This window comes from Aquila chrysaetos, chromosome 19 (genome assembly GCF_900496995.4).
Source record: "Aquila chrysaetos chrysaetos chromosome 19, bAquChr1.4, whole genome shotgun sequence".
In the NCBI taxonomy this organism is placed as follows: Eukaryota; Metazoa; Chordata; class Aves; order Accipitriformes; family Accipitridae; genus Aquila; species Aquila chrysaetos.
The window spans coordinates 9,282,749-9,307,779 of record NC_044022.1 but is presented as its reverse complement, the minus strand read 5'-3'; the positions used below and the strand labels follow the sequence as shown (position 1 = coordinate 9,307,779).

Genomic DNA, 25,031 nt, shown 5'->3' with positions numbered 1-25,031 from the left:
GCGTAACCGCCGGGACTTTGCCCCCGCCCCTCCCCCGGTGCCGGCGCGGAGGCCCCGCGCTCCCGTCCTGCCGCCGCCATGGCTGCCCCGGGGCCGGCCCGGCTCCTCCGGGCCGCCGCCGCCGCCTCCTCCCGCCGCTGGCTCTTCTCTGCCTCGCCCGCAGCCGGGACGAGGCCGGGCTGCGGCAGCGCCGCCGCTGCCCCGAGGACGGCCCGGCTGCTCAGCCTCTCTGCCCGGGCGGTGCTGAGGTAAGAGGGCCGGAGCCGCGAGGCGCCGGGCGGGCTCCTTACTGCGCCGGCCGCCTTGCGCGCCGCGGCAGCGCCGAGCCGCTGCCTGGGCCTCGGCGCTGAGGGCACCCGGGGCCGGCGGCCGCCTGTGGCGCGGGCCGCCCGAGCGAGGACGGCCGAGCCGGGCCGGCGCTGCGTGACCTTCCCCCGGTCGCTCGGCGCGCCGCGGTGCCCCGCTGCCCCGGCCCTGCCGCTGCCCGGCCCGCTCGGGGCAGGTGCCGGCCTCCTCCTCGGCCCCCTCACGGCCGCGCTTCGCCCCGGCTCTCGCCGTCCACGCCTGCGGCCGCCGTGGCGGCGGCGCTGGAGCGTCCTGCGGTGGGACCTGCCACCAGCCTGCCCCCGGCCTGTCGGCCGGGGCCAGCTGCGTCCCGCGGGACTGCGCCGGGGGCTGTTAGCTGGGGTGCCTGTGGGCAGGCCCGGGTTAGGCACCGCGCCGACCCAGCGGCGGGGTTAAGGCGCAGGGCCCGTGGGATCCGGAGACCCGTTGAAAGAGCCTATAACGTTATGGAAAGCTAAACTAGGGTTCCTGATGTTCAAACTAGCTTTGTAAACCGTTGTGACCTTATCAATGTTGCTTTTCCATGCAGTGCAGCGCTTGCCTTTTTTTTGTGTGTGTGTGTGTGTGTGTGTGTGAAAGTCTGACTAGGCTCGTGGTATAAGTACAGCACATATCAGACAGAGCCCCGTGCTGCAGATCTGAAGATCTCTTCTGCCTTTGGTATAGTTTTTCTTTACTGAAGAGCACTCGTGCATCTGAGTGTGCAGAAGCCCTCCTCTCCTCACCAGTATGTACGAGTAGGTGTTTCAAAATGCGTTACATCTGTAGACATTTAATATTCCACAGCCCACAACTACAGATTTGCATCTTAGTACATGTAGTCAAAGACTGTTTACGCATAGCCTTCTGGCTTGTAGCTTGTATATTCAAAGATAGGTCAGAGTCTACAGTTAGCTTTCGGTATTTAAAATACAGAAGTTTTAAAAGCTTAATTCACTTGCTTGCCAGGGAAGTTTATTTGACTTGGAACAGGACCCGCAATCAGCTGCCCAACATCAGTGGCATAGCCTAGCCTGTTTCCAGAGGGTTGGGTAGTGCCCTTACCATCAAAGCTGTTTCAGTAGTTTGCCTTTAAACTCCCCTGTAGGTGCTCTTTTAGTTTGTTCCAGCAGATGCTTTTAATATGGAGAGACGAACTAGCTATTTAGTCTAGGACTCCCGTATGAGATGGGTAAGTTGCTCATTTAGATATCTTCTCTGAGTGAACCTGCTGACTATCTTAAAAATAAGTCTCCACTGAGTGTGTGCCCTGGTGATCAGTTATTTTGAGGTCCCTGATTTGCAGTTTTTAATTAAAAAACTCAAATGGTCTTTGTAAAGTATTGTCAAGTTTTTGAAAGTTATTAAAATCATTGAACAAGGTAAAAATGGGAGGAAAAAGAATACTAAAAAGGGAAAACATTTCCTTACCTAATAGTAATGTAAGGCCTGTAATCCCTCAGGTCTTTCACAAAAAGACTGAGTACAGATTGGAATTTATTCACATTCATTGCGCAAGCATACCAGCAGAAAAGCTCATGCAAACAAGTATTTCAGATGTATTGTTTTTATACTCCATGTTGTAACCTGACTGAGTGAGTGGGGAGAAAAAGAAAATCCTTATTTCTTTCCTATATTAGTGTTTTCTCAATTTATGTACCAGTTAGTTTTTCTAGTCTTACCATTTCTGGACATCCTATTACTTGAGACCCAGTTCCTGAACTTCATATAAGTCAGCGTTATTCCAGTAAAAAGATAACATCATTGTTTGTATATGTAAAATTAGCTGTATTTGTATCTACAGGATGAAGACCTAGCTATATAAAATCATCAGCTGAAGTGATTCTTATGAGCGGAGGTTCCCAAGGGTTTCAATGAAGCATCAGGCATTATGTTTTCATTTCCATTTCATTCTTTTGCTCCATTTTTATCCATTATCCTTCCTTTTCATTTCATGTTGAACAGTAGTTATCTCGGAATTCTTTTATACTAGTTTAGATAGCTGTACGATATTTTTTATGCACAACATAATTACTACATGTTTTAAAGATTAGTTCAGATTTATAACTACTGTATTTTAGTTGAGGCCTGCATAACAGCTTCATTCATGAAACTATTCAGGCAGTTAGGTAGGGCTGTTAGATTTACCATTTAATAAAAGATCTGGAAATAGTAGAGTTGGGTCTCGCCATGTGCAACACCAGGCTACAGTTGTTATCTTTGTTTTGTTTGGAGGAATGTAGGAGCTGATTCTTAACTTGGAAGTAATAGCTGAAGATTCAAAAGCATACTTCTTTTAAGGGGAAAGAGGTAGCTGTCAGGATTCTTAGGGTACTTACTCTTTCTTGCATGGGAGGGAAAATGAACAGCATTTACAGTTCTCTGGTGCTCTTCTGTGTATTTGCAGTATGCTTATTTTAGGGTATCCTAGTGAAACTTGATAACTAAGTTGATAGTACTATGGTAACTATATGAAGAAATTCGTTGTATTTTACATCTGGTGAAAAGGGTTCATCTGAGCATGAATTGGGATATTTAGGCTTTATGCAGACTACACAAAATGTGTTTTGTTCTTCCTGATAATCCTGAGGCTATTTATACTTGCATAGACCTGGCACATGTTTCATGTTGATTGCCTGTGACTAGTTCACAGTATGGTGGTGTTTGGTTGTTTTATTTTTCTTCACACAAACAATGTCTTGGTAGACAAAAGCCATGTTTCTTAACATTTATAAAGCCTAAATATTTTTTCATGCAGGTGTGATTATTATTATTTTTATAATGGTATCTCCCAGTCATTGAAAATATCTGTGCAGTATGTGTTTTGATGTCTGACTAGTCTGATTATTATGCACACAGACTTCTGAAAGTATTTTCACCACTCAGGCTCATGCACAATAAAGCCTCAGTGATTTTTTTAAATTAAACATTTTGGCTATATGAAGAGTGGTAAAGATGGCAATAGCAGAAAAACAGATTCTACTGGAAGACTTAAGGAGGCTGTCTCTAACCTTATTACAAATAAATAAATTTTAGTTTCAGTTATCAACCAGGGTGGATTAGGTCCCATAGAAAAGATTAATTACTATGGCGATCTTTAACAGAATTCAGTGACTTAGTGGTAGTACTTTGGTTTGGCCCCTTGCTCCATGCTGCACCAGTTAGGCATGCACAGCCACAGTGCCGTTTCACAACTGGCTGAAGCTAATGTAAGACTGTTACTACTGAAAAGGGGATCCCACTCCTGTTTCCTCATTTTTGTTCTGGGCAGTGGCATTTCTGTCAGTTTTGCTTGCTGGTTCAGTTGGGACTGCTTTGTTTTTATGGTTGATTTTCAGCCAGATTAGCAAAATGAGTTGACTTGCAGTAGTACTGGTGTAAAGATGATAGAAGGGTGATTTGGAGTGGGGATCACCCAAACCCACGTTCTTATTTGAAAGAGATCAGTTTAAGATGGTGGTGAAACTTAGATTGTGTTATTGCATCGTAAAGTTCCAGTAACACAATTGTTTTAAACTGATGTAAATTTCATATAAGGGGCAGATCTGCCCAAGTACTGGTTCTGACATTCATATGGCCATTGAGCTGTGAAGGTTGGGTTTCAGCCAGTTTTGTTTCCAGACCCAATTTACTGCATGACAGTGTGAGTGCTGGAGGTAGAACACACAAAGGAGGGAGGGCAGCAGCATTCTTCTTGTGGCACTGTGGTGTTATGCCAGGTTAAAGTGTAATTGCAGGTGAAGAAAGTTTCAGGTGTGTTTTGAAAACTGGGAGGAAGATGACTTGTCTTTTACAAAAGTTCCTGTGATCTAATGGATGGCCAGATATCTTGCTGTTTCATCCATGTTACTTGTGATCTCCTCATCCTATAATAGAGGAAAGGGTATGTTTTGGATATTGAACAAATATTTACTACTTGTCATGTCTATAGCTTGGGCAGATGATGCCCATAAATGCAAGTACATTTTCCATTGTGTCTCCTTTCAGGGTTGCATTTGTCATGTTGACAGAAATATTTCAGTAAATGAGAGCGTATTTTGGTGAGCTCTGGAAGGGCTTTTTGAAGCAGTTTAAAATTACACTGTCAGTGGTTTACTTTGGATGTCAGAATGTGGATCTATACCTTTGCAGATGCAATCTAAACCCATCAGTCTTAAACTACCAGTGGAGGTGGTGAATTTTGTACTAGTATATCTAAGAAGTAGGTGCTTGTTTCCTTGGTCGTGCTGTGAGAGGTGTTGACACAGCAGAGGAGCAAAAAGAAGAGCAGAGTGGTAACTTAAACTCCCATAGAACGGTTTGCTGGAGGTGGTCCTTTGATATCATAGGTGACTGTACAACATTAATTACATTTTGTAAAGATATATCTTTAAGATTTCTGAATTTTATTCTAGTTCATGCTTCAGTTGCATTCTGCAGATCAGCAAGGTCAATCCTTCATTATTGATTATAATTTTGGAATGAATTTATAGTTAATAGTAGCTTGTGGCTCCTTCCAGAGAATGGACTGAGGGATGATATGACAAGAATTGAACATGACATCATAATGAATAATGGTGCGTACTGCTGCCAACAGAGCTTACAGTTGTGGCAAGTGTATTAAGTCTAGAGCAACAAACATTTGTTGTTTTTCAAAACAAGCTAGGACTCAGATTGCTAAAAACACATTTCCTTTTACAGCCAGTTCCAAAAATAATCTGTTCACTGATGTTTTAGTATGACCACTTTCACATTTTTGCTTTAATATTCAGCTATACAGGTTAGAGTTTTCCAGGGGGTGACTTGATTTTCAAACTTGTATGCTTTCCATAGGATAGGTCACTCAAGGCCCACAGTTACTAAAAAGATTAAAGGTAATATTAAGTATGCTGTTCTTAAACATGGATTTCACATTGAAACATAGATTTTTGCATTAGCTTTCAGCTGTTCCATTTGTATCTCGTCTCTTGGCAGGTTTCTTCACTGTCCATCCAACAAGTTTTTCTTGTTTTGCTCACTATAGGAAAGAAAATAGTCTGCTTAAAAACAAACAAACTGTATTTTATTTGTTAGTATATTAAAAGCTTTCCTTTAATTTGCATGTGAAATAACATCATATTGGACACAAAACCCCTCTATTTTTTCCCATATTAAAAGCTTTAGTCTTAAGAAATTTTTATGCAGGCTGCAAAAGAATTTTTTCTTAAATAAACATAATTGTCTGAAAAGCGAGGTAGGAAAATATAAAACCTTCTTTCTTTGAAGCCAGTGTCAAAACTTTGAACTTCACTAGAATTAATATTTACAAGGTGAAATCCTAGGAGAATCTGTGCTCAAAAAAAGCAGAACGCTTTTGGAGTATTTCTATTTTGGGGAGGAGAGGAGAATTAAATTTTGGAACTAATAAAGTAAAATGTCTTAAACTCTAAGCAGAAATGGGAAAATTTAAAATTGGCCCTAAATGATAATGATGAGAACAATTAAAATTTCATAAATCCAAAGCAAGAGTCTGCAGAAAGGTATGTAGAGAAGCATTTAAAATAAGCTCTTTTATTTGATAAAAATACAAATATTGTGCCTAAAATAAAATGGCTCTGACTCTTTTCGGTGAAAGGCAAAGCATCAGGATCCTATATAGCTTCTAGTGACAAAATACAAACCAAGCTTTTTTCTTATTTTTCATGGCCTTTGTTCAATGTACAGCAGTAAATGCCTGTACCTGTTACAGCTTTTAAAAGCCAGTAACCTAGGTTTCTGTGCTCTTAGAGTTGATACTGATTACTGGTTTAGTAGTATTCAATCAATTTTAAAGATCTAAAAAAATCTAGAATTCTTTCTTTAATTCCATTATATACTTTTCTTTTTCAGCTCAGAAGATAAAATAACTGTTCATTTCATAAATCGTGATGGTGACAAACTAACAGCCAAAGGAAAACCTGGGGATTCACTGCTGGATGTTGTTGTTGATAATAATCTAGACATAGATGGTTTTGGTAAGTAGATTCACTGAATACTGTATTCAGTGTCTAGAAATTATGTTCTTTTACCAGTTTATTCATAAATATTTATAGAATCATAGAATCACTTAGTTTGGAAAAGACCCTTAAGATCATTGAGTCCAATTGTAAATGAATATTTATTTATTAATTTATTTGTAAAACCTAGCTGTACTCTATTTGGTTTTTCTCCCCATTTTTTTTTCCTGCAGGTGCATAAAAATTTTGGGTCAAGTTCACAAACAAAAAAATGTTTGTGGTGAGCCTTCCTTGAATGCTAAAGGAGTAGAATGTGGACAGTGCTGTCAAGGTGGAATCTGAAAGATGCCACCTGCAGACTCTTCTGAGCTGAAAGGTTCTGGAGGCAAAACTGGTGTATTTCTAACAGTGTCTGGTTACTTCTGTATTGACATAGTGTCTCAATTTATTATCAGGCTTTTTGTGGCACAAATTGCTGTAGTATTTGACTGCTAAGTGAAAGAAATTACCAAATTAATGTCAGTTAGCAGTGAAGAGGAAAAAGTTTGATTCTTATTGAAGGACTGGGGTGAAGTAGACCAATGTCCTAGTAAAATTCTAACTCAGTACAAGTTCTGTTTAAAGTCAGAATAGGAGGAAGTTACAACACCTCCCATTTCCTTCAAACTTTTGCACTTTCTTTGGTTAGTTAGTTCCAGTGAAGTTGTAGGATTCTGCCCATGCAAAGCGGTGGTATTTGGTAATGGCAATTAAATACATCAGCATGGGTATTTACATGAACATGAGCTTCATGAATTTAATAGTACAAACTAAATCAGGAAGATGAAGTACAATTTGCATGAGTGAATGCATAGCATGGAGCAATTAGAGGAAAAAAAAAGTAGTAGGCTAGTGTAACACAGTTTGAAATCTGAGGTATGTTTTATTTAAGTGCAAATAAGTTTCACTCCTAGTAATAAAATTATTGCAAAGATTTTAAATCTCAGGCTTACGTCTGAGAAGTTATGTCTAGAGTTGCATACATCTGGGGAAGAAGAATTGTCTCTTAAAAATTGTAATGCTTTGGAATAACTATCTTTATGTGTTGCTTATTAAATGTGTCATACAGGCTTATGGCTAGTCTTCTAGTATTCTACAGTAAATGTTCTCTCAGTTTGTGTAAATAGCAGCCATGTTAAAGCATTATGGTAAAGTGGAAAAAAGATAATGCTGTCAATAAACAGAAGCCAAACTAAAATTTGGAGTTACTGTAACAATTGTTAATTATAACATGTGCTAGTCCCATTTAAATAATCATTTGCTAATGAAACGTCATACTAGGGCAGAGAAATAATGCAGTATAAATAATGTAAAAATGTATGTTCTGTTTTTAGAAAAAAGTACTGAGGGGGGAAAAAGTAAAATGTAAACCTTACCTGTTTACTCCTATCACTAGGGGGCATCCCATGTGCAGTAATAATAGAAATATCATTGTATAAAGACTTAGAAAACTGTTGAATGATTCAGCTGCACTCAATCTGTTTGCTACTGCTAGCTTTACAGTTGCAGAAAGACCTTCCACTGTTCAAATGGACTGGTCAGTGTCCTTTCTTCCCCCACCCCCTTCTCCCCTCACCTCCCCCAACATTAAAATGCTTAAACTGCTGATACAACAAATTTTACATTATTTGGCACTTTAAATAAACTCTACTTTTTCACATGCACTTGTATGTACTTGAAGATGTGATATATTTCAAAAAAATCAAGTCTTCTAGTACAGTGTCATGCTCACTTTGATATGTATGCCGTTGATACCATTACTACGTGTAACAGCACGGTGCTTTCTGTATGGTTCTTATGATCTGATGATGAATCCCACTGTTTCTTTCCGTAGCAGTGGAGCCTTGCTTCCCTTTGTTTCCATATGAGTACAAAGGTGATGTGGTCACAATACTCTTGGTTCTGCTTTCCCTGGAAATGAGTAAATAAATGAAACTTGGCTAATGCTTCTATCAATTTAAATCAGTGGTGGGGGTTTGTGTGCCTCAACCCCAATTTCTGCACAAGTATGAAGAGTTCAGCTTTCTCCTCCTCTTGAAGTTGCATGTTTCTTCTTCAACAAAGTGGAGAACTCGGTGTCAGCCCTGTACAGTGGCAGAGACAAATTTGTTAGTGTTCAAACTTCTACTGTTCTGTGATGACCTAGCAGGTAGATGTAGTTGATGCTTGCTCTGTTCAACCCTTGCAAATTATTAGATCCTTGGCTTGGGCTGGATTGCCTAGTAATATGTTGTATTCTTTTAACACAGAGAAAACCATCTCTCTAGCCTGACTACCTTTGTTGCTGTGAATTAGTGTTCTGTTGAGTAAGAAGAAATACCAAGTATAAAATCCCTCCTTCGTGTACTTCTGAGGAATTTTTTGTATAGCAGGTGTCTTCTGTTGAACTTCTTGAAGAAGCCTTCTCAAAACCATGGGAAAGAGAGGGATAGAAGGATCAGCCTTGGAAATAAATTAAGTAGTGTTGATTGACAGCATTGTCTGCTTTTGCATTCTTATAATAGAAACCTTTTATTTCTTTAAATGGTGGAAGGGGAATTAATTAGTTAAGTATTTTAACTAACTACACCATTCAAGTAAATCTTAATCTTGTAGGAACTGTAGAAGTGCTGTTGACAGTTGAATGCAGAGTAGATACGTGAACATGGGAATATATGAAGCATCAATTTTACTAATCAATAGAGATACTTCTTGTATGAGACAAACATATATGAAGGATTTCTTGTGAAATTCTGTTGTAATTTGGAACTTGGATTTTCTGTTAACTTGATTTTTTTTTTTTTTTTTTTTTTTTTTTCCCCTTTAGGTGCATGTGAAGGAACGCTAGCCTGTTCAACTTGTCATTTAATCTTCGAAGACCACATATTTGAGAAACTAGATGCAATTACTGATGAAGAGATGGACATGCTGGACCTGGCATATGGCCTCACAGAAACGTAAGGCAACATAATACTTCACTACATCAAAGAATGGAAGGAAGGGTTTGCAGATGGGGCAGTCCAGTATTCTTAGAATGTCTTAATCAGCTTTTAATGAATAGCTGGATTCTGTCACAGAAATGGGACTGCCAAGTTTAAATATTGTTTATCTGAATTCATATTAAAAAGATGTCAGTATTGTTTTTGTAACTGTAGAGTGGTAGTTGTCACTACTTGTTCTTCAGAGGTGTCTGATGCAGAAGTGTCAGATATTGAAGTATGACCAAAAACCCAGTTCCTTCAACAAAAACTGCCACTGCTGTCATGTGTGAATTTTCTAGTTCTTGTTTCCCTTCCCTTCTGTTTTCTGTCTCCATTAGTCTGGAGCTAGTTAATGTATTTAATAAATGTGTTTACGTTAGTATTTTAGTTTTGGTCAGATCTTCTTTTCACAGAATCACAGAAGGGTTGAGGTTGGAGGGGACCTCTTGAGGTCATCTGGTCCAACCCCCTGCTCAAGCAGGGCCACCTAGAGCTGATGCCCAGGACCATGTCCAGACGGCTTTTGAATCTCCAAGGATGGAGACTCTACAACCTCTCTGGTATTTATGTACATTGATAAGATCCTCCCCCCAAGCCTTCTCTAGGATAAACAGTGTCCCACATGGCAGTCTCCCCACTTGTCATGCTTTGACTCATGTCAGAGTGCTCTTGGTGTACAGAAGCTAGATTCCCTTTTGGGTGAAACTAATCCTAAAGTGTGGTCTAACTGCTAATGGGCATTTCAGTGCATAGGATTAGACTAGTGGTAGTCTAAGGTAACCCTCTGTTCTACATCTCCTCCACCATCACATGCCTTGTAATTAGGATGTGACATTCTCATCACAGACCCATTCCTAGTGGGTTGCACTACTTGCTGGTGTACATGTAGCCTATATCATAGAACGTACCCATGTGAATGGTAGGCAGCTATGCCTTACAAGGTTTCTTAAGCCCTTTCCTTCATGCTTCAGTGGAACTGCTTGTTGAAGTTTTTGAGAATCTCTCCAATGTCAGAGGGCTTTATACCTGGCCTGTATAGCATAGTGTTTTTTATGTTTCTGCAAAGAAGTACTCTGAATTAACTCGTTTATTTCCTTATACCAGTAATCGAATCCTGTACTAATTGTTTCTACATGAGATTATACTACTTCTCTCTTCAGCCAAATCTTAACTTTTCTGGGAGGCTGTGAAGGCAAAGAAGTCAAGCTATGCAAAACTTGTTTCAGTTTCTTTTGTTTTATCCTTTTTCCTGTCTGCCAAAAAACATTTTCAATTTTGAAAAAATCATAAGCCTATTAAGTGCAAATTTACTTCAGTCTCACTATCTACCATAATTCTCATAAGAGTAACTTTTAGGCTCTGGGCCAAACCAATTCCTAAATAGCTCTGGAGGCCAATGATCTAATAAAAAACTTTTTTCTTTGGTGATCTTTAATTAAAGGTTTAATGCAAGGAGTTTTTACTGAAGAACTGAAAAACAGTAGAAAGCCAGAGCACTCTTTAAATATTTCTGTTTTCTCTCAAGGTTCCTCAGGCCAAATTAAGTTTTAGACCCTCTGAAGGCTCTTGTTTCTTCTATCAGGTTTTCCTAATATCATGTGTTCTTCCTATGGCCAGGGATCTTTCATGTATGTGGGAAGTTGACTTTTCTGGAAGACAGAGCTTTAAGTGACCAATGTTTGCTATAGGTTACCTGGTCTCCTGTGTTGATATCAACTTGTGTAATGGAGACGTACTGCTATGCTGTGTCATAGGTGTAAGGATAAAAGCTTTTTCTTGTCAGTGACTCTCTGTATTTGGGAAAGTTTCAGCTAGCAGCTGCTGTGAAAGCTCATGTTTTTTAAAAGGAGGGACTAATTAGGTTAAAACAAAATTGTTTTAACTGCAGAACAGTAGAGATTATTAAAAGTAGTAAGATGGGGGGATGCAAATGCTAGCAAGTTAAGTGTTTAAAAAGAATACTGAAGAAAAAAATAAGCTGAGAAACAGCTTGCTAAAAAGTAGAAAAATATTTTTTTTTTTTTCTAAGCTATCAGAAGCAGGAAAGTTGTCTGCGTGAAGAGCCAATGGGTGATGTAGAAAGTGCACTTAAAATATAAAAAGATAACATAGAAGCAAAGTTTCTTTTGCATTGTTATCTCTAGAGATGTTATGGGATGTCCATGCACTGGAAGGTTTCTTTGCAGAGGTCTTCCTGCAGTATCTGTCTCAAACTGATGTGTCCATAGAAGTAGTATTACAGCAAATAAGTAAAATGAGTAGTAACAAATGGTAATGACTAGGTAGCATTCACCCAGGCATTCTACAGGAATTCAGTATGACATTTCTGAACTACTGTCTGTAAGGCTTAGTTAGTTGGGTTAAAACTGATTCCACATCAAAGGAATGGAAGGTAGCAACAACTTTTAAAATGAGATTATCGGAACTGGAGAACAGTGAGTCTGATTCCATACTGGACGCATTAATCATGTGTGTATGGGCTGTTGCTTTTTTATAGTTTCTACTACATAATGGTAAGGAAAGAATTCAACAGAGCTTTTGTAGAGGGATGTAACAGATACGGGAGCTCTTCTGATGAGTCACTGAGCATGAAGAAAGATCTTACAGTTCATGTGGTTTACTTAGGTCCAGAAATCCTTTACTAAGTTTTGAGTTGCAGTGGGTTAAGAGCAAAAGCCCTGTAAAGGATCGGTAATTGGTTAAAAAAAACCACATTTGTTTTTTAACAGGGTAGAAGTATTTGGCTGTCTGGTAAGTGTATGTGATCAACAGTGTGATCTAAAAGTGATCAGTGCTAGGTTTTATGTAGTGAGTGTATTTGTGAAAGACTTGGGAAAAGAAAATGAAGAGTAAGGTTTGTGTATACTGCTGTTATTCAGTGTGTGTCATGGTTTAACCCGGCAGGCAGCTAAACACCACACAGCTGTTTGCTTACTTCCCCCCCTGCAGTGGGCTGGGGGAGAGAATCAGGAGAAAAAAAAGCAAAATTCGTGGTTGAGATAAAGACAATTTAATAGGACAGAAAAGGAAGGGAAAATAATGATAAAAGAATTAGAATATACAAAACAAGTTATGTGCAATGCAATTGCTCACCACCTGCACACCGATGCCCAGCCAGTTCCCAAGCAGTGACCCCCAGCCAGCTTTCCCCCAGTTTATATGCTGAGCATGACATCACATGGTATGGAATATTCCTTTGGCCAGTTTGGGTCAGCTGTCCTGGCTGTGTCTCCTCCCAGCTTCTTGTACCCCCCCAGTCTACTTGCTGGTGGGGTGGTGCGAGAAGCTGAAAAACCTTGACTTATAGTTGTTGCAGAGCGGTGTTTACACTAAAACATCAGTGTGTTATCAGCATTATTCTCATCCTAAATACAAAACACAGTGCTATACCAGCTACTACAAAGAAAATTAACTCTATCCCAGCTGAAACCAGGACAGTGGGGTAAAGTCGAAAACTGTCAGTGAAGACACGCACAAAGATTTTGTGCTATTGAGCGCACACATGAGGAAATGAAGTTTGGTGTTAAAAGGTGCAGATAAATGCATATGGAGAGGTGGATAGAACAGTGGTAACTTTGCATACTAGAAATAGTCTGTCAGCTAGGTAGTGTCTTTCCAGCAATGTCAGCTTAAGGTTTGGTGTAAACAAAAAACCCCAAACAAACAAAACACACACCAAAAAAAACCACCAAACCAAAACCAACAAAAAACCCCCAACTCAAAAAGGTAAATGGAACATTGGCAATATTAGGTACGAACAAGTGGAAAACCAGAAAATACCATTACATGATAAAATGATTCACTATATCTTTATATTTGTGCAACTCCAACTTCCTGTTTTGTTGTTTTTTCCCTTTTGTTAAGGTAGTAGAATGAGATGAAATAAAGGGAAGGCCTATAGAAGTGGTTAAAGAGGGAATGGCTTTCATGCAGGGATTGACTAAATCATCTTTTGGGGGGTCCAAGGCTCTTCAGCTTCAGGAGGTGGGGGAATCTAGTTAAATATCTGTAAAACTGTAAATGCTGTGGAAGAATTTGAATAGCAGAAGGTAGTTTGTTTCTCACAGTGTTATTTAGCACTGCCTAGGTTTTTTTGTACTGCTGTGTAGCAGGCTCAAAACAAAGGGCAGTGCTATTTCACATGAAGTGAATCCATGGCCACACTACAGAGTACATACGCAGTTAGCATTGGTCTTTAGTGAAAAACAGACACTTCAGTAAAATTAAGCCTTATGGGCAATGCCCATACATATAAATGTCAGAAATCACATCTCTAATAGATTTCATTTCTAAAGCTATTCTTATGGATGCATATTCATGAGATTAAATCTTCTGGTAACGTATGTATTTATACATACATTCTAGTAATTTGAAGTTGATGTATACAGTCATTTACATAGAAGTATTACTTCCAAGTATAGTACTGAATTGGGAGCTTTAGGAACAGTTGATCACTACATGCTTGAAAGAGCTCTGTATAGATATTAATGCAGTACCATTTTTTATAATATCTCTGCCTATGTTCCTATACTGATTAAATTATTCAACTGGTGCTACAAAACATTGCCCATCCTTGCTGATGTTTAAGTATTCTATACTTAAGTACCACAGCATGGACACTTAATTAAAGATATCCCAGCAGTAAAAGCGGCTTGTGATATCTGCAGAATTTTGTTGTAGTATATTACATATTTTGATTTTAATTGCTCACATACAACATTTTTTCATGCTGAATGATAGGTAGAAAAAATGAAGGATTGCATCTCCTCAGGTGCCATGAGTATTTTATCCTTCTCCTTCCTATGTTTCTTGTCTTTTCACTCTTACCTTTCTGGCTTAATGACCAAATCTTGAGTTGTTTATTTTGAAAACAAGTGTCATTCCCTGCACTTGACTGAACTATTAGTGATCCATTGAAAATGGAAGGGTCACCCTTGTTATATGTTGTCCCAGCAAGTAGGAGGTACTTGCTGTACAACTTTCCAACGTACTGAACTCTGTTACTTAATGTAAATCATGATTATTGCCATGTATATCTTTGCATTGATATGTGCAGTTCACTATGGGTCTTGATTAAGACCAGGCACAAGAGTGGCTGTTTCTAGATAATAATGTGTTTGGGATGGCTGAACATTGGAGGCATAAGGGATTAAATGCTGTTGGATATATGATTGGCTAGAACTAATGACAATGTCCTATTTCCCTACAGATCACGTTTAGGCTGCCAAATCTGCTTGAAGAAATCGATGGATAATATGACTGTTCGAGTACCAGAAGCTGTTGCCGATGCTAGACAATCAGTAGATATGAGTAAAAACTCCTAAAAGAAAATATCTTAGGGGTTTTAAAGAAGCTTAATTATTTTTATAACTTATTTTTAAATGTGTAATTAAATATGGAAACTTACATAATTGTGAGTTATTTTATATGACTATCAATATTAGACTAATGCTATTTTAATTTTCTTTATAGAACCTCCTATATTTTTACGCTTAAAATGCAATAATACTTCTTATAAGTGATCATTGGATTATAAATGTTAGCAAGTGTATTACAGATTTCATATGACATATTTCTGCCAAAACCTCTAATGATGTTTGAGAACTGGATCATGTCTACAAGACTTCTCCTGAAAACCCCTGGCATTTCTAGGTTTCAGACCTGGATATGCAAGAGAACAAAACTTGTAAGACTGCATGGGGTCTCTTTAAAGTGTTGCCATTAAAGATGGTGTGCTCAGAGCTAATTCACGTTCTCAGTATATATGATACTTCCTCAGCAAATAGTGGATTTTCAGGGTAGGGATTTTCCAGACTTTGGAATCTTAATGAAATGTGGCAAATAGTCTTGCAAAAGTACTGTTAAAACCATGAGATCTAGGGGCCAATACAGAATGTTGGCACCTGCAGTTTAATTGCTGCAGTGCATCTCTGTTGCCCAAATCAGAAGTCAATAAACCTCAACTGTATTTGTGTTTGGCTACACCACAAATACAGGGATACACATGACTTAGGAGAGTAAAGCCTTGGAGCTGTCTAATGGGAGAGCATAACCACTGGAGGTAACATTAAATTCTTGCTGTTCTCTGGAGATGGCTGAGTTGGGATTGAAGATGGCAATCTTTGTCAACATAAGATTTGTTCTGAAATCTTTATCCCTTTTTCAGTTTTGAGCTTGTTCAGGAGGCAGTCTGATGTTAGCTAGGGCATTCAGCTTAAAGAGATTCCTAGATTCTGGGCCTTGCTCTCAGGATCATTTCAATAATGGTTGATGTGAAATGACCAAGTATATTTATTCCATAAAGATGGACTAGGTTCCCCAGAAGGGATAGGGAGACCCCCATGGTGGGATAGTGTGTGGACCGATGATGAAGAGCTTTCAGTTGGATTTTGTTTTAATCTTTCTAAAGTAGACCAAAATAAAATAATGTCTTTAAGACTCTACTATTCTCTCCAGTTTTTGTTGCCTAAATATTTAAATGAAATGGCTGTCACCAACAGAGTAGTTGTTACCCTTTTAAGGTTATTTTAATATTTTGGGTGTATTTATATAAAAAACATGTTTATTTACATTTGAATGATCTAATGCATTCATTAATGCCTTATTTGAACTGGTGACAATGACATCTAGACATCTTTTCTTGTATTATTGTATTTATGGGAGAGAGGAAAAAAATATTATTTTTCCAGTGTTGAATACTGGGATTATTTTGAGCTTCATAAAGAGGAAAGAAAAAAGAAGTTCCTTTATTATAAAAAAATATTTTCTAGAACTGTACTGAAAATAGATCTAGTTCAGATTCTTTGATTTCCTCTCTGAGTAGCTATTACTTTGTTTCCTGGTGTTCCCTTTGGACTGTCCCCTAAACCAAGATATGCTTAATGTGCTCTGCTCAGAACTTAATCATATAGGGTTTTCAGAATACACTTCCTATCTCATCTAATTCAAAATATTACTTCTGAGTTGAAATTTCCTGGTTTTTTGAAAGACACAGAGAGTGAGGTCAGGGAGGAGGATGGAAATAAATTGAAGAAATGTTCTGAAGATACTGCTGTCTTCCTCTTCAACTGCTGTGACTCTAACCATAATTTAGAGGTTACCCTCCCACAGTCAGGCGCTAAGGTAAATCAGTTCTCACTTTGTATTGCCTTTGTCCTGAGTTCATTTATATGCAGTAATTATTACTAAATCTTGAACTTTTTTTTTTTTTAATGTGAGACATGGCTCTTTAGCTTCCAAGAGAGGGAACTCAGGTCATAACCAGATGTACTGTGCATTCTTACATCGGAAAGAAATCTGAGGTTTCGGTATAGCTGTGGGGTTTAGGGGCAGATGTTGGTGTTTGGGTTTGGGGGTTTTCTTGGGTTTTGTTTTGGGTTTGTTTTCTTTTTTGTTTCCTTTTTTTTACGACCAGCACCAGGCACTTCTCCATGTGGGAATCTTGAAGCGCTTAACACTGTGTTAAACAAATGTGAAACAGCTCTCGTGACAGTTTCCTTCCTAAGCCAAGGTTGTTTTGTTGTGTGTTTCCTGTGACAGCTTCTCATAACAAAGACTTTGACTCTCCTATAGTGTGCCTGTGGAAGGAATTTAGCACAGCAAGGCAAAAAAGGACACTTGAAAGTTCTTTTTGAATTCTAGAGGTATCCCATATTGCATGCAAATGGAAATCTCGGAAGGCAAAGGAACTGACATGTAATCCCCAAAATGCACAACTCAGAGATACTTGTTTCCTTATTGTCAAAATGATTTGCAAATAAATCTTATTTTATACCACTTTCTGACACACCTTGTTTGTATTGATTTTTTCTTCCCTTTTTCTCCAAGCCTTTGAATGCATTTCTGGATGTAAAATGGAACTTAACAGTTAATGATGCACATTCAAGTGTAAGTATGAATTATTGTGCAATGACACACAAAGCATCAAAACTAGTTAAATATATATTTACTTCCTTGTCCAAATAAAGTTTACAGGTAACTTGCTTTCTAAAAGCATTTCTGTTCTCTGTAAAAACATGAAATCGGTGGGTCTCTTCTGTTTCTCTCCCCTCAAAAATGAGGAGAAAATCAGAACTGACTGGTTGTTTGCTTCTAAACTATGCTTTACAACACATGCTTGCAGTCTGGGGAGGAAACAGACGTTTAATTCACAAGCATTGGGGGGTGGGGGGCACTGCCTTCTGATTCATGGGTGTAAAAAGGTCCCTTGGATTTGCTTGGTTTTGTGAGGAATCCAGGCCAAAACCACCCTCTGGCAAAAGGAAAGGTCTTGTAGTCCCCTCTGCCTTTCTGAGAGTGGGGTGGGAAAGCATGTCTGTGGCTCTAGGTCATGTCCCTTGCCCTCCACCCCCTTAAACCCCAGTCAAGTTTGGTGTCCTGCTGGCTTCTGTTCTGGGCAGGAGTCAGTAGTCCCTGTCCTCGTCCCCATTTCTGTGACATTTTGTGTGTGTATGTTTGTGTGATGTCTGAAGGGGAAAGAAGGAGGTGCCCTGCACTCCCATGTCACTAGATCTTGTTCTGCTGGGGGAAGTTTCCATCATCTGGACTGCAAGCCATCACTGGGGAGAGGAGAAGGCAAGTTCTCCAGGCAGTTTGTTACTTCTTGGACAGAAGTCTCCTAAATCTGAAGTTCACCATTTTTGGCTACAGGGCTCCAAAAGATTGAAGGCAACTGTATCCAAACTGAATTCACATCCCAGTTGGAGCCAAGTTGAAAAGGCCATGTCCAAAAAAGGTGCAGTGAAAATGGCAGTGCTTCCCTCACTCGCAGGTCCGGGCTAGGGCATGGGGAAGATTCCCTACAGCCTGACTGTTTTGCCCTCACAGAGGACAATGTGGTATACAAAGACAGGGTAGACAAAATGAAAATGCTGATTCCTTGGAAGGAAAAAGGAGAAATAAATCTTTAAAGGAGAAGAGATGGAACTCAAGCTGAGTTGCTGAGATATCGAATAGAAAATGGTGGGAACAGGCTGCAGCTGCTGTAGCTGCCTTCTCCTCAAATGATCTGAAAACGTGAAAGGGAAACAGAGATTTCTTGCATCATGGGGGGGAGGCTGTTGCTTCTATGGGTGGCCATGTAGATCCATGTGCTGCTCTGGGCTGTAGCGCCTTGATGCTCTTTCTCTCCCTGTTGCACTGCCAGGAGAGCAGCAAGGAGTGTGGTTCATGCATAAAACAACAGGCATTAAAAGTAACTGAGATTTACTTTATAATCTACTGGCTACCACTTCCTTTTTTATGAAGTTAAATGTTTTTTTGATGTGAACCAGTCCAAATTTTAAAATGTCTTAAAAGTAATTTCTGACCAGCAGTGATTTAGCATTTGCAACTGGGGAAATCTCTTCAACTAAAGCTGTGGCCTCATTGTGCTTGGAGAAGTATCTCTGGGGTCCCCCTCCACGGTTCTGGAAGCTCCCTTGACCCCAGCCCAGCAGCCAAAACGTTATTTTGAGCACTGTTTAATGCTGCTTGTGTCCTTCCACCAGCAACTGTGTTATCTCAGTCCGGCCAGTGTAATCTCCCTTGTGCCTAACCCCTTCCACAGCACTGCGCCTTCTTCCCTGAACAGGCACTGGGCTGCATCTCTGGCGTCTGCTGGAGAGGAGAAAGGATAAAAAGGGTTTTGAACAGACTTGGTACAACCTTCCTTACGTCCACTCAGGTACAGCGGAGCTTTCCCCTTCCCATTTCTGGCTCTTTTAGAGCACGACTGTGCTAGAAAACAGGATGCAGTCCGAAATTCTCTCCGCTGGTGCTGACCCCAGGTGGTCAATCCCCGCAGCGCAGCGCCCGTGGGGATTAAACTTTGGCCGTGGGAGCAGCGCAGGACGTTAAAAGCAGCGGTGCGTGCGAGCGCAGCGCAGCTACAGCTTTCGGATGGAGCTGGTTACTGTGGAGCCGGCTCGGATGCCTACAGCTGTGAAAGAAACGTGGGTTCCGTGTTTTAGTGGAAAAGAGCTATTGCTGGTTCAGGCCAGGCTGCCACGGCTCCGGGTACCCGTGCCCAGCCGGCAGCGAGGCTGAGGATGTAGTCCCATAGACAGACAGATGCACAGACACACAGACACGCGTGCATGGGCCATGCCAATCAATGCAGACAGAAAACATGGTGCCAGGCCTCTGCCCGGTGAGCCCCAAGCCCCTGCAGGCAGCAACCCCCTCTGTGAGCTGATGGGGAGCCTCTGCCATTCACCGTGGGGCTGGTGGCTCCCCGTGACAGCCCTGCTAGCAGCCCCGTCAGGCGCTCAGCTGGCTCTGCTGAGGTTATGGAGGTTTTCCTGCCTGTCGTGGTGCCTCTGCTCCTTCGTGCTCGCAGGGATGAGCTGTCAATCATATACCTAACACTGTTCAATGACAGGGCAGGACATCTGTGCTCCTGGTTTCTCCAGCGCTGCAGCAGGCAACAGAGGATGCATTACACGTGAGAAGTGACAACGCCATGGGACACTGGTGCCGAGTAAATAACTGCTTCCAGATACTCCAGAGAAGTCTGCAGACGCCTGTGGCAGCTGTACCCAGGTTGTAGCTACAGCTGGGTCGGTTTTCTTCACCCTGGCAGCAGCAAACTGCCGCTGGCAGCTGGTGGGCTGAAATCTCTGGGTTTGGAGAAGTCTGTCCCATCCCACTGAAGGAAATGCCAGGCCATAGATGGCGTTTCTCCTTCAGGCTGTGTTTGATCAAAAATGGCTCTCCTTAAGGATCCAGATTTGGATCAAACAAATATCCAGACAAGTTGGATGTTCTTACTCCATCCAAATGCATCTGAGCAGGTTCAGAGGCAGGTTAGCAGCTCATTCTCATTTTACCCTTCCTCAAGTAACAGCCCTGCATTGCACAGGTAAGCCAGCACTGGCTTTTGATCTGGTGAGTGCTCACAGGCTTTACTGGTAATGGTTTGGAAGAAGGGCATTGCCTTCCTAGAAAACTGACTGGAGGGGATAGAGAGAGGGGGAGAGCTGACGCAAGATCACAGTGATGCAGCTGCAGCCTCTTGGATCCAGGAGAGAGGCAGGCATATACCACCCAGGGAGCCAGCGCGGGGTTTTGGCTGGAGATAAAGGTAGAAGGTCTCATCTCAGAGGAATGTTTAACAACAGATGAAAATAGCTGTAAAAGAAAACAAATGGTGTCACAGAGACAAGGCATATGGTAGCTCAGAGTGACGGGGAGGCTCATTCAGGCTGTGGTTCTGTTCCAGGGGACTGATGACTGTCAGAAGGGAGCACAGCAGGGGATAGCCAGAGCAGGAGAGTCTCTGCTTCAGATTTCAGCACTTTTTTTTTTTCTTTCAGCCTAATTGAGTTGTTATGATCATCACAGCCATTGGATTTTTCATCAGAAAATTAGGAAAAACACATTCTTCCTGGCATGGAGAAGAAAAAACAATCAATGTCCCTTGCCTTGAAGTTTTCCGCCCTTCTGGGGCTGTCCTTCAAGGAGAAGGGCAGCACAGGAGCCTCTGAGGCAAAGGTCTGGGGAAGCAGAGCAGAGCTGCCCTGAGGGTGAATGTTGTCCTGGCGGGGAAGCTCAGGAGACTGGGATCTTCCTCCGCTGAGTGATGTGTACAGGAAATGTTGTATTTCCAACTCCAACAGCCATTGTTTGAGCATTGAACACGAGCTTCGCATTAGAAATGACCTTAATTAAAGACGTCATTGCCAGTCTTTATTCTCTACCACTTTTGCATTTTATGAAGTATTTGTCTCTGGATAGGAAGGATGGGAAAGGTTTAGCTTCTGATTTACCTGTTACAGTACTTATTTTCAGAGGTAAAAATGCCTAAAGGAGACACAAGACATCAGAGACCTTTACAGCAGCACACAGAAATGAAGGGGGAAAACCAATTACCGGGGAACAGGAGTTAATTCTTACAATAAAAGTACAGAGTAACCGCAGGTTATTTGCTATGGTATTTCATTGCTTATATAACTCTTTAATCAGTGCTGTCAGCCGCCCAGCACTAGGCTGCTACTGGTTTACCATAAAGCCCTGCCTTCACCATAAATAATACATTTTATCCATTTCTGCTTCCTTCCAGCTGAAGAGCCCCTATAATGGCTCTAGATCCCAGAAACTTTGTAACATTAACCTTCCTCCAAGGGTCAGGTGCCAGAAATTCTTGCTCACTGGGAAAATAATTTCCCCAAATCTTTTTGCTAGCAAGTGAAAAATGAATCCCAGCTCCGAGCCTGAAGGGAGCTTGAGCGGCAGAATAATCAGTGCAGGTACAACTGCCCTGGCACTTGCCATATTGCACAATGCAGGCGCAGTCAGCAGTTCATGGTTTCTGTGGTGAGATATTATTAACCAGTCTGATAGGGCTTTTTTTGCTCTTTCAAATCTGGAGTGCATTCAGAAACACACAGGAAGGTCCACTTGCTGAAAACTCACGGTTACCTTTAAGCCTGAAAGGAGACCCGTGTTATTTAAGGAGTTCATTCCTGACAGCAAATTAGGGTGGATGCTGCTTTGACAGCAGGTCTGATTCTGTAAACACAAGGGAAGAAAAAGACCCTTTAGCCAATCCTTGCCACTTGCTCCCCACCTCTCCAAAATAAACAGACCAGTATGTTTCGGTTTAGCAAAAATGTTGAAACAAATTACATTTGATACAAGTCACAGTACTATTTCAGAAGTGAAAACAGCAATACTCCTTCCAGAGCGCGCTGAATATTTCGATACAAAAATAAAGCACCTAGCCGGGCTCCGCTCGCGTGTGCGCTGAGCTCCCAACCCTCTCCTCTTCTACTTCCTATGCTGCTCCTGCCAGAGAGCCCCTGATTTATTGGCTGTTTCCCTCCTGCTCCATCGCCTGCAGCTCCTCAAGGCTTCCACTCACTCAGTGCGTACATCTGGTTTGGGTTTTTTTCTGCTCCGTTTATGTCCTTTTTATGGTGTTTCTTTGTCAGAGGGACATCAGGTATCCCGCAAAAATTTCCTTTTTACCGCACAAGTCAATATTTGCATTAAAAGCAAACTGTGCTCGTTTCAATAATCATTAAATTCCTCAGCTTTCTCCTACTTTCTGAGTCACCATGATGCCCAGAATCCCGGTGGGGTAAACTGCTGGTAGAAATAAGAGCCCCTCCGGGAGCTGGCAGAGGAAACGGGGAAAGGGCGCAGGAGCGGCTCCTGGCTCCAGCGCCGCGTCCCTGCGTTCCAGGACGGGCTGTGGCCCCTCTTCGGCCCCGGGAGCTGGGGGGGATCTCAGGGCTTGTCCCCGGCGCCACGCTGGGGTACGGCTCGGTGCACGGGGCTGCAGAGGAGCAGCCAAAATGAATTTGTGGAGCACGCGTTCTCAGGGCCGTGCAACACCAGAAAACCTCATGTCTCTGCTGCGTGGCTTTCACCAAAGCTTCTCCTGCAAAGTGCTGAAGATACGTTGGATAGCTGAGCGTACAGCAAGAGGCAATTTAATTAGTGACTACTTAGAAACCTCATGTCTGACCAGCTTCATCCAGCGCTGCGTCCTTTGCATGCTGTCTCTGCCAGGCACGGTTCTCGCTTCTATTACTTATAACTTTGATAGCCTGCTTAGAAAAAAGTTATCATAATTACTTCTGAAGAGATGAAGCAGCAGAAATCTTGAGCCAGCTTCTCCATTTTCTCCCAGTTTATCCGCAGCTCTGATGCCGTCTGTAATGCCAACGTGCTCTTTTTCTAATTTCATAGCCTTGATATTAGTGCTTTTGAAAAAAATCCCCACTGCTGATAAGTTCTTGAGGGCCTGGCTGGGATCTTTTTGATTTCCAAACTGAATTTCAGGCTACAGTATTTTCACAATTACTGCTTTTATTTTTCTCATGGAAAATGTGAAATAAATTGCTGACTAAACCAATTCTTTTTTTACTTGAAAAAAGTGTGAAATTTGAATATTTTTCTTTTTCTATAGCTCTTCATTCAGTGAAAGCTGTTCATTTAAAAGGCATGTGCGGAAAATCAATTCTGTTGGTTTACACATGAGACCATTTAATTCTGGTAAGCTTGTTCATAAAATTTTCCAAATCTGATAATTACTGAAACTGTCTTTAAGTCTTTCTATAGCACAGGCTCTGAAAGATCTTTTCTAAGATTACATTGTTTTCCAAAATGACGACACAGGGCTATAAACCCAGGATATTGAGTTGGGAAGTCACACAATCACAGAACAGTTTGGGTTGGAAGGGACCTTCAGAGATCACCTACTCCAGCCCCCTGCGTACTTGATTAGGCAACTGCATAAACTTTGTGCATCTGGTAAGTTTATTGTGTAAAATATCTAGTATATCTGATAAGCTGATTGCAGAACTTGTCCAGATTTTTCGAGGAAATTGATTGTATTGAAATTTGGTGTGTTTTCACAGACTTCATTGGTTTAATCTTTTAAACAATTCCCGGTACATTATAAAACAGTTGTCATTAACATTTTTTTTAATCAAGTATGATATCAGGAGTATTGCCCACATGGGACTTTTTCTCAACTTTTTCTCTTATCTTTAGGGAAAAAAATTACATTTTTTTTCCACTAAAATCCCAAGAAGTATGGCAAGTAAAACAAAAAGAAGTTGAGGTGTGGATCCCATCTTCCTGGCCAAGGGCTTCTTGGGGCTGGAGCTCCGGGGGCAGAGTGGTTGTAAGTCCGCAGCAGGCACCCACTAGACAACCCTTGACTTGTCTGTAGGGTAACGGAGAGATTTAGCAACAGGTTGGATGGTGTCTCCAGTGCCTTTGAGGGCATGAGCCACTGTGGGGACTTGCTGGTACCCGCAGACTGGAAGGGTACAAGGTGGACTGAGCAGTTAAGCGGTAAAAAGTATTAGAGGTGAAAACAGTAAGAATAGGCTTAAAGGAAGGAGCTGTTGGTCTGAAGTCTACCAGCAAAAGTCAGTTGACATTCAGGCAATTCGTAGAGAAAAAGTCCAGTGACAACTGAGCGTGGATCAGATTGCTGCTTCTAAATGGTGTTTGTTCATGAAGAGTCAAAGTGCCAATAAATCTAAAATTTACCCTAAACTGTAGTCAGTAATTTTGTCCCCATCTGCTTGGTTAACTTGGAGGATCTTGGGCTATGAAAGTGGGCTCTTTTTTATAAATATAATTTATAAAATTATGCAGTTTTTTATAAGTATAATTCCCAGGAGCAATGATTTAGTTGAAGAGTTAGTTCCAGGGTTATTCTTAGTGTTGAGCTTCTGGTGTGACGTATGTGAACCCAGTGTGTCCTGCCCTGACGTGAGCTAAGTGGCCACAGGGACACGTAGCTCTAGGAGGCAAAACTGTTGTCCTAGTGAAAGAAAAAAAAAAATCTGAAAAAGCTCTTCAGAGATCAAGGCTGAGAAGGAGAAATAGTAATTGTTAGGAAACTACTCAGTTGGAAAAATAGCCATGTTCATGGAGTCCATGGTATTTAGTGTCTGAATTAATTATGAATTTCTCTTCCAACTTTTACCTTTTGAAGGTAGTTGTATTCCTTGAGAATGAGAAGCTGAGACCCAGAAATGGCGTGCTGTGAATGCATGTCTCTTGTGGGTAACTGGATACTTCTGGGTCTTTATCAGCTCTCCCAGTTAGTCAGTTTTGGTGTCTAATGGTCATTTAGTTTTCACCCAAAAAATTTCCACAAAAGCATTTTGATTGAGCATGACTGTCACCCGTGGCTTTTGGTGCCTCTATCATAAGGACACATTGTAGAGCTGGATCAGCCTGTTTCGTATGTGCTTTGGCAAGGTCTGTCTCCATTTGGCGTTGGTTGGACAAGAGGTATCTTGCTTCT

At 41.2% G+C, this 25,031-nt stretch overlaps 1 protein-coding gene across 1 annotated transcript; it reads left to right on the top strand.

The window, feature by feature from the left end:
• Positions 1-2: 2 nt before the first annotated feature.
• Positions 3-17,053, top strand: FDX1 (ferredoxin 1). The gene is made up of 4 exons (XM_030042917.2): positions 3-248; positions 6,172-6,296; positions 9,124-9,253; positions 14,487-17,053. Exons 1-4 carry the CDS (start codon positions 79-81, stop codon positions 14,599-14,601), a joined length of 540 nt encoding a protein of 179 aa, XP_029898777.1. The 5' UTR covers positions 3-78; the 3' UTR covers positions 14,602-17,053.
• Positions 17,054-25,031: the final 7,978 nt, after the last annotated feature.